The sequence below is a fragment of the Mastigoproctus giganteus genome, chromosome 8 (genome assembly GCF_048544385.1).
Source record: "Mastigoproctus giganteus isolate SK-2022 chromosome 8, ASM4854438v1, whole genome shotgun sequence".
Taxonomy (NCBI): Eukaryota; Metazoa; Arthropoda; class Arachnida; order Uropygi; family Thelyphonidae; genus Mastigoproctus; species Mastigoproctus giganteus.
This window is the reverse complement of record NC_143582.1, coordinates 109,250,293-109,260,254: the sequence shown is the minus strand read 5'-3', so window position 1 is coordinate 109,260,254 and position 9,962 is coordinate 109,250,293. Positions and strand designations below refer to the sequence as shown.

General features: G+C 37.3%; 1 protein-coding gene across 1 annotated transcript in view; it reads left to right on the top strand.

The window, feature by feature from the left end:
• Positions 1-275: 275 nt before the first annotated feature.
• The window catches only part of LOC150081762 (alcohol dehydrogenase class-3-like), a 61,146-nt gene continuing 51,459 nt past the window's right edge, over positions 276-9,962 (top strand). Inside the window, exons 1-3 of the mRNA XM_090380312.1 lie at positions 276-296; positions 5,517-5,585; positions 9,118-9,219. Coding sequence (XP_090236438.1) covers positions 5,565-5,585; positions 9,118-9,219 — 123 coding nt within the window. The 5' untranslated portion in view covers positions 276-296; positions 5,517-5,564. The remainder of the gene's footprint in view (positions 297-5,516; positions 5,586-9,117; positions 9,220-9,962) is intronic.

The window sequence follows — 9,962 nt, the reverse complement described above, 5'->3', positions numbered from 1 at the left end:
AAATAAGTAAATAAACGAATTGTAATAAATAATTACTAAATAAATGAAACATAATAAACTAGTTATGTAATTCCCTCTTCACGTACCAAATTGATTAATTACTATCGTCTGGTTCACGGACGATAATCGAATCGAATGAATTCAATTGTTCTCCTATCAGTCAAGCACTGCCAACCCAAAGTACATCTTCAGAAATGACACGTGGCTTAGATAAACACCAATTTGTATACATATATATATAGGCAGTTGGCAATATTATCTTGGCTCTTGGATGACCTGGTGGCTAGACTGGTGAGGTAAGATGAAATATCTATTTCGTTAAACAGTATTATCAAATTTTATCTTTCATATTTTCTATTCTACCATTATGAATTAAACTTTTTTTTGTTTGTTTTTTAATTTAAAATAAGCATTTCTTGGCATGAAATGAAACATATATGTATGTGCCCAAATTTAATGTTTTGAACTAAAATATGATATGGAAGAAACTATTCGTGACAATTCTTCAGAATTTCAGAGTTACTGACTATATTTAAATAGTTATTGAAGTCATAAAGATTTTCTCTTACGAAAATGAAAACTATCACGGTTTCCTCATCTCAGTGACGATATATTGTAATAAAGATTTCTAGAAATCACTATGCATTGGGGGTGAGGGAAACGAACAGTCATTGATATATTTGATATATTGGACTTTTTTAAAGAGCAAAGGGATAGAGCCTGTTTGAGAATTTCTCAGAGAACGCAAAATTTGTAATTTTGTGTATGTTTTATGCACTACTCATAATAAAATAAAGCAAAAGCCACTGCTAGAACTGCGCCGAAAGCTGTTAAGGTTGATAAATTTACTTTTTAATGTTAAGTTTAAGTGTTCTGGTAGTTAAACTTACCAAGAAAGTTCTAAAAAGGGTTAGGTAATGATTGGCAAATACAAGTTCGAGCACATTCATAATTAATCGTATCGTCCAACATCTGAACAAATTAAAATGGTATAGGTGTTTGCAAATGCGAAACTTTGCAACAAGATCTAGTAAAATTAGGCAGATGGGCTGAGAAGTGCCAATTGAAGTTTCACATTGATAAATTCAAGGTACTTCGTATGGTATCCTTTATTCTGAGACTAAAGCTGATGCTGTAATCTGGGCATCAGGAGAATAGCGAAGAATTCAAAAGAACTGAAAGTTATTGTGCAATCAGTCTACAGTTTTACGAGCAGTGCAGACGTGCTGCTAGGACAGCACATCGGGTTTTGTCAGTGATCTGCAGCAGTTCTAAACTTTAGTAATAAAAGGGCACCCTTTTAACTTGAAAATTATTTTGAGGACTCTCATGTTTAAGAAAATCCTTTCCATGCTCTAATTTTTTTCCAATTTCTAATTATTCATAACAAAACATTCTTTTTTTTTTTTTTTTTTCCTCCACCAATATACGTAGTCTCAGTTCCAATCTCAATGATCTCCATTTCCACCTGCAATCTGCCAAGCCCCAATCACTTTTTCGGACAGAATCCCAATTATCAGTTGCATCATCTCAGTTGCCTAAATTATTCGCTCTTTGATTCTTTCGCTTCAAAGGTCGTACTTCTACATGCGTCCGCCCTTATATTCCATGTCAGGGATTTAGTAACTTTGAAGCTTCTCTTTTCGATATTCTCTGGCTTAAAACCCCTCTACCTCAGTCTATAAAATTCATTTGCCATCCCTATCATTTTAGGGATGTCAAATGAATTTTATCGTTTTCAGATTATTTATTTAGAGATTTTTTACAAATATTTGTACAGACATTATACATTATATATACACATTATTTATACATTATATATACATTAGATGTTATTAACATTGCCCATATTTGATATGCAGTTTGCCTGGTTGGGGTTAGGCCACACGGATCTGTTGTTGTTATACGGTTTTAAGAGCATCACGAACTAAGGGCCATATTGCTCTGTGTGTTGTGTGGTCTGTTTTCTGGAAGAAAAAGCCGAGTTCCCGGGAGAAAAAAAACCATGCTACCCTCGCCTGAGACCGACTAACTCAGCGACGTTGTGAAAAAGGCCCATTAAAATTCCTCACGCCATTGACGGAACTCGAACTCAGGTCTTTCCACCGAGTGTAAAAGACTAAAAACTATTTAAAAAAAACGATTTATTAGGGTCACCCGGAAAGTTATTTCATCTACCTATGTGCATTGTGTCTGTAAATTGCATTTGTTCTGTGGTCGATTTGCCTGCTTTTCTGGACGAAAAACCCCGGGTTCTGGGCGAAAAAAACTTTTTTTTTTTCCCGCCTGAGACCAACTAACTCAGCCATGGTGATCATTTTCCTGGGAAGGAAAGCGATCACAAAGGACTAGTCAGGGTGTGCTGTTAGTGTAGGAGCTGATTTCAATCCGCGTTGAGGGACTCTCTAGCCGCAGAGGTTCCAGATGTTCAGTTCTGAAAGCCATTTTGGCAGTTAGGAGGCATCTTTACATTATCAGGAATGGCACTCGGGCCAAGTTTAATGATGTCGCCATCGCAGTTGTTCTTTGCTGAGCTGTCCTTTGCTTCTAAACAAATTTCTGTTCAAATCTGCCCTGTCATGGACTATTATTCCCACATCTGGGTTAGTGTCTCCAAAACCTCTCTCAGGCTTCTAGACTCCATTTAAAAGAGGGCATTTAGGTTAATTAAAGACCTATCTCTTACAAAATCTCTCCACTTGCTTTTTTCATATACGTTTTATTTCCGCTGCATGCTTTTTCTATATATACTTCCGTGGGTACTGTTCTTCTCAGTTGGCTTCTCTAATTCACCCTCTCTCGTCCAAACCAGTCCGAACACGTGCCTGCAACCGGTCAGCAATCTATCTAGTATCCAACTTCAAATTCGTAGAACCAACTTTTTTTCTTTCTCATTTATCCCTTCAACCTTTGTTTTCTGGAACGATCTTCCTTAGCATGTATTTCGTGAAAATTACATAGATATAGAAATTCAAGTTTAATGTCAACAAGTATCTTCTTCTCTCTTCTTAACCTTCAACCGATGCACATTTCTAACTACTAGTGGTTCTAGTATCTTTCATATTTGGGGTTTTCATTAAAAAAAAAAAAGCGAATATTATCGCAGACTTCTTGAAACATCTCTATGTAACCACAGGAGCTAAACGAAAAGCTAAATGCATCCTTCTCCTTACGCAGACAAACACACATCAGAGGACATAAATTTAAATCTAGGAGGGTTGTTTGCAGAATAGATATGTAGAAATTTGGTATCGTTGGCGCACTATAGCCTTAGTTACTAATGCGCTAATAAAATCCGTTCCAAACAATCAAGCTTCAGCCAGCGGGTAGTTGGTTATTTGGAACGGATTTTATTGGCGCATTGGTAACCAAGGCTATAGTGCGCCAGCGAAACCAAAGGTTCCAGTCTCTCCACTTCCTTTTGCAACTGGTGTTGTTACACAAATTATTAAAAAGGATGGAAAGGTGACGTGGTAATTTTTTCTCTTTTATTGATTTATTCATTTTGCTGTTGCTATTCAGGGTGCTTCAAAAATGATGGTCAATAATTTAAAGGTGAAGAGTACAAACCAAAAAAGTCCCAGTGAACATTGGGTCGCAAATGAACCGTTTTCGAGTTGATGCACATTTTCTGTTAAGATCCGCCACTGACTATGAAAGCACTCTGGGAGGGTAGTCTGTATTGCTGAGACCCTGTACACGCTGGATATGGTAGGGATATAGTAATTGACGATATAAAATCGCCACACACTGCTATGAAGACGCGCTCTTACAGAGCAACCCTCCTTGTCGAAATTCCTGGATTTTGTTCTATTCTTTCTAACACCCTTTCCTCAACATCACGTGTTATGCCTCTGGACCTACCTGTTGGTACTCCATGTGCGAAGCGCCCATGCTCTCTAAGGCGTTGATGTACCCTGATGAATGTGCGCCTGTGCGCATTTCTCTTCGGCGGGGAAATGCTTCTTGATATAAACGTGCATCCAGAATGCACCTGCCGTTGGCTTTACCATACATGAAGTGCATGTCCGCATACTCTTCGTTGCTGTAACCGCTTTCCATGTTGACTGTTCTTTGACAAGTGCTAGTATGCCTACTACGTCTCAGAGCATTGAGAGAGGGGAAAGGGAGAGAAAGAACATAACCTAATTTAAACAAACAAGTCAGTGGTGGATCCCAACTAGAAATGTGCAATATATCGAAAACGATTCACTTAAGGACCCATGTTTACTTGGCTTTTTTTGCATATTGTAGTCTGTACAGTTCACCTTTAAATTATTGACCATCACTTTTGAAACACCCTGTATAAGCTTGCATCATTTTGCTGTTTTACAAACCGGGTTGCATTTTAATTGAACAAGTCTGTTTTTAATGGATATTAGACCACTTAGAGGCAATGAGCAGCAAGACGCCTCCGTTTTTTAACCTAACTTACAGAATCGTTAAGTAAGGGACATCCATTTTCAATATTTCTCTGTGGATAGAGGTGTCGTTACTCAAACAGAAGGTAGCGTAAATAGTAGGTGTATAAATAATAAACTGTATTAGCATGCTGCAAATGTTTTCAGAAGTGAATCGCCGGAGCATGGCTAAATTCTAATTCACATCAGTTAAAGTAGGTGGTTAACAGCAAATGGTATAGCTGGTAAACGGTAAGGGCCTATGGTTTGTATGCACAGTAATACGTATGAGAAGAAACGAAAGAAAGAAAGAAAGCACGGTAAGACGGTCGAGAGAACGATATTGGCATTTTGTTAACGGGGTTAAAAATCCAAAGAAGCTCACAAAATACGATCTAGGACTTGGCACAAAGAGCTCCACAACGAGAAACGAGTGTAACGGATTGTTCAATTCAATTCTCATTTCACCTGTTACAGATTGTCACTCTTGACATTATCTAATGTTATCAATTCTCATTTCTCTTTAATCGTTTGTAAACAGCTTGCTGGAAAAGAATAACTCCCAAGCTGATAATAGGGTCATGTATTTATTTCAGATAATTTTCACCAAATCAAACTGCACCCATTTCACTACAGCAACTACTTCGTATGCGAAAACGGTGGCAATCATTGCAGAAATGAATTATTTCTGTTTTTCCAACAATCTGTAATAAACAGCGATTAATTTTAATTATTATTACATCAATTATTATTAAATCATGAAAGAAAAATGAATAGTTCATTTTTCTTTTCATACATATCTATTTTATTTTATATTTAGTAACTGTTTTATTTCATACAGAAAATTTTTTTCTTCCGTTTTTTTTTTCTTTCTTTTTTCTTTTAGATTATAAATTAAGAAGTGAGGGAACACGTCGTCCATTATAATTTAGCTCCAATGATCTAAGTTATAGAATCTTTAAATTAAAAGTATTTATATCCATAGTATCTCTCTAAGAATAAAGGCTGCTATTTTAGCAAAGTATGGTTTAAATGATATTTATTACATACGTCTATTCGTTAATAATTTTCAAAATTGAACTGCTGATGCATGGTAAAATTTTTGTATTTTTGTAGAATATCGATTACAGCACAGTAAGAGTTCAGTTCTAGAAGGCCGACAGAATGAGTTCTACCGCTGGAAAAGTAAGTTTATACTTGAGATTCTTTAGTTTTTAGGCGCGTTTGAACACACACACACACATATGCGCCTTACAATCGGACAAAAAAACCCGTCAATTATTATATTTTTTTCATACAATTTGTGTGAAAAAAATAAATTCATAGATTAAATGTAGTTTAAATACAGTATTGTAAGCTTCAGAAAGTCCGCGCACACTTTGTGTATTGTTATGTAAGATTCATGAATACAGATATAAAGAGCAAAGCAATAAAGATTATAGCTGTAATTAAATTGAACGGTTTACAATTTAAGGAAAAGTTTACAGTTTATTAAGTGCTCTATGAAGTTATAATCTTAGTAATTAATTGACGAGGAGATAACCAAATTTACTTTTCACTTCTATTAATCACAGAAAAAGAAAAGAAAGATAATGGAATTTAAGAAAAAAAATCGAACGCGCCTGAAATGTACTACGTACATTAGTAACTTGTTTACGCAGTTGTTGCACAGCTTAAGGCTGTTCTTAATGACTTCAGTCAGTTGTTTGGATAGATTTTTTTTTTTTTTGTTGGCCCATCGGCTTCTGTGCCCATAATGCACCTCCTAAAGTTTTTGCTCAACTCTGATCCAGGCCCGAGGCGGGATGCGAACCCGCGACCTTTGGGTTGCCAGGCAGGTACCCACCCGGCTAGCCCGGTCGGCCGTTCGGATAGATGACTGGAATCACTGAATCTAGTCACTAGCCATCACTGCATAGGATTGCTGCATTTTTTTTGCCAGTTTGCTGAACTCCTTGTAAATCTCTACAAAGGCTCCGCAGGAATAGCTGAAATTGCTTAAAATCTTAAAATTATTCATATCTTAAAACAGGGGTATTCAGGGGTGGGCAGAAGGGGCATATGCCCCTCCTTAACCCTATTTTTTTTTTAGAACGCCTCCTGCGTTCTAAAAAACTCACTGGTCGCCATGCCCCCTTCCCCTTACGATGATACCTGGATACGCCACTGTCTTAAAATTTTCCGTGCTGCATTTGATTAAATTACACATTAAGTGTGCGCAACCACAGTCATGTGCATTTCAAAGTAAACTAAATCATGAATATTTGATATATATGTGGTTCAATCATGAATATTTGATATATGTGTGGTTCAATCATGAATATTGTGCTACAATCACAGTCCCTTCCTCTTGGTGCTCTCTCAGGAATTGAGGAATGAGGTGCTCTCTCAGGTCAGGAATTGAGGGCAGGCAGGCCTATTCCACCAAGTGGAATAGGCCTGCCTGCCCTCAATTCCTGACTGAAACTGTGAAATACTTCCTATTGAGTATCCACAGCGCACTGACGATTCTTGGCTTGAGACGTCGGTATATTGCCGTCTATCCCGAGTTTATCCCTAAGGACCCGAGTTTCCGGAATAAAAAAAAAAAACAAATAAATAAAATAAAGACTATACAAAAAGAATCTAGACAGAAATCACACCAGGCGCTTTTTTCGTACGATGTAAAAGGATTTTTTTTATTTATTGTACCTGGCGATCTCTGCCAAATGTTACCAACCCTGCCGTATATTTAGAATACCTATATAGTATTGGTGTAAATACACCATAGTTAACCCATAAATTTGAACTACGTAAGTAGCGTAGAAGGCATCTTTTTAATAAATAACGCTTCTCTAGTTCGCAACCGTGATGGCATGTTGTATTACCAGGGTACCTGCCCGCCCACTGATGATGAAGCCCAATAGCTTCGAAACGATCGTCTGAAAATAAATAACAGTAGTCTTCTCTACTAGGGCGCCTCCGTAGTCAGGTGGGCAGGAGCAGCAGTGCGTAGCACACGCTTCTTGATTAGACCGGGGTTCGAGCCCGTGACCACCAAATACAGTACGGAGAATGCGGAAAGGTCAGGGAATGACCACCGCATATCCCCGGAGCAATATGGCCCTAGTTGCTATTGCTCCTAAAAACTCAACAACAACATCTTCTCTACTAGAGAAGCGTTATTTGAAGTAGTGCAATACCGTTATCTCGTTGTGAAGGCAACTACAATATGAGATACAATTAAAACGATGCCTTCTACGCTACTTATATAGTTCAAATTTATGGGTTAACTATGGTGTATTTACACCGATACTATATAGTTAATTACCAAAACCCATAAGAATTATGCCTTGTGCATTTCATTTTCAAATTTAGAATACCATACATACAGCATTGCAGATACAATTTATAATACCTTACAGAGAAAAAGGTACACCCATTCAAAAGTAAGCAGTCCAAAGCCCATCCGGTCCATTCAAGAACAAGCAATAGTGTAGTGAGCCACTGCGATTAATCTTACCCATATTCGGTGACGCTATTCTCAGTTCAAGAATAAAATGACTATTGCGAGCTCCGGGCATATCATCTCTAATACGTCTCAGTCACTCTCAACCAAGTAACACGAATCAAGAGTGGTAAAGCCAAGCTCGGTCTTAATCTGTAAATGAAAACTAACGCTGCAGCGAAAACGAGTTCCCGACTCATGCACATTTTTTTTCCTCACTTTTTCTCCAAAAGACACATTCACCACCATAAAAAGGTCAGGATGTGCCCATGACGAAGAAATCTACCGAAAGGTTTGCAGTATGAAAAACTTAGCTCGTCACAAGTTCAGATAATATGTTAAAATTGTAATTATTCACGAGAACTGTAATTATACGCCAGAGCATAATGAGCCTACAAAGTTTAAGCGCACCAGGAACCGCACAAGAATCATTAAAGAAGAAATGCGAAATCCAAATCGCGTGCAGTACATGGAGCTGCGTAATCTTACTGAAATCGTCCGATGTACTGATAGTCTGAGACAAACTGAGTCTGGTACAGCACAAGGAATTGTAAATTACTACTGAACCATCTGGAATGTTTATGTTCTGAGATAAGCAATGAATAATCCACTTAAAGTCATGCAACACAATGAACTGTATTCACTAAACCCATGGTGCACAGAACAAGAAAGTGTCGTGAAATTTCACGAGTGAAAATGATGTTCCGGTTGGTGAAGGAGGAGAAGAAACTTTTATGGGCCTTTTTCGCACAGCGGCTGTGTTAGTGTGATCCGGCAAGGGTTACACGTTTTTTATCTTTAGGAAAAAACATATAACTCTCCCAAACCGTGCTTTCTCTCTTGTCTGTTCTTACCCAACAAAAGAACATAGAAACTGGCCCTAGAATGCAAACAATTTAAGGACACAATACGTCGGCGCCTGATGGTCCTAATTAGCTCGACACAAATTCACAACAGTTCAAATCCCTTCCTCGACTCCGATACATCCCTCTTTCTTGGTGACGAACGAAAAATGTTTACTCCAAAGCTACACCTGTAATCGTGGACAGAATGGAATGGGAAATTACTACTGAGATCATTAACATTTTACAGATTACCACGAAAAGAAGTGATCTGTAACGTAAAATTTAAGCGAAGCCCTCTCGTTTAAGTCAGTAACAATATTTTGTTTAAAACATAAACGAGTGATAATATAGTTAAAATAATTCCGATATCTTATGGTTTCTTTAGCCAATTAAATGCCGTGCAGCAGTAATATGGGAACCAAATCAGCCCTTCGCTATAGAAGAGGTGGAAGTGGCCGTACCTAAGGCTGGAGAAGTCAGAATTAAGGTAAGTTTAAATTCAAATGATAATAATAATAGAATAGTACAATGGTTACTAACCTGTTGCATACTAATGTTAAAAAATAAAATTAATTAATTAAGTAAAAACACATAAATTAAAAAAAAAAAAACACTGGTCTTGTTCTATCATTTCCCTCTCCCCCCCCCCCGAATAAAAAGATGGTACGAAAAAAAACAAAGCAAAACCGCTTTCTTTGTATTCACTCCAGGTTGGAACCTGCTGTAGTGGACATCGATTAAATTGTAGGATAAAGAAAAAAGCAATTGCATTAAGATAAGATCTTGTTGATTAGTTTTTCATCTACAGAGGAGTTCTTATATAGCGATGGTACTTAAATATAATTATGTCTGAAAGTCCTTTCCCTCTTTATTTACCTTACAGAGCTTTAAAGCATTACTGGCAACATACATGATTTATATTAAGTGGCAAATAAAATGAGTGCATTTTATATTGAAAGCTTTCTTATTTTTTAAAAAATTTGTAATTAATTTTGTACGTGTTGTGTACCTCTAGAGCGAGGGGGGGAAGGAGGGAATTCGTCTATTTCCAGAGAAACGCTGAAATAAGGTGTTTAGATAACAGAATTTGCATAAGAAAACAAGATAAGGAATCGTAGTTACGTATTTATCACTTAATTGATACACGGGGGAGGGTGTTTCAACCTATTTTCGCTAAGGACGAAAAGAGATAAAATGCCGAAGGTCGCGTTCTGCATGGATCCTTGTGAG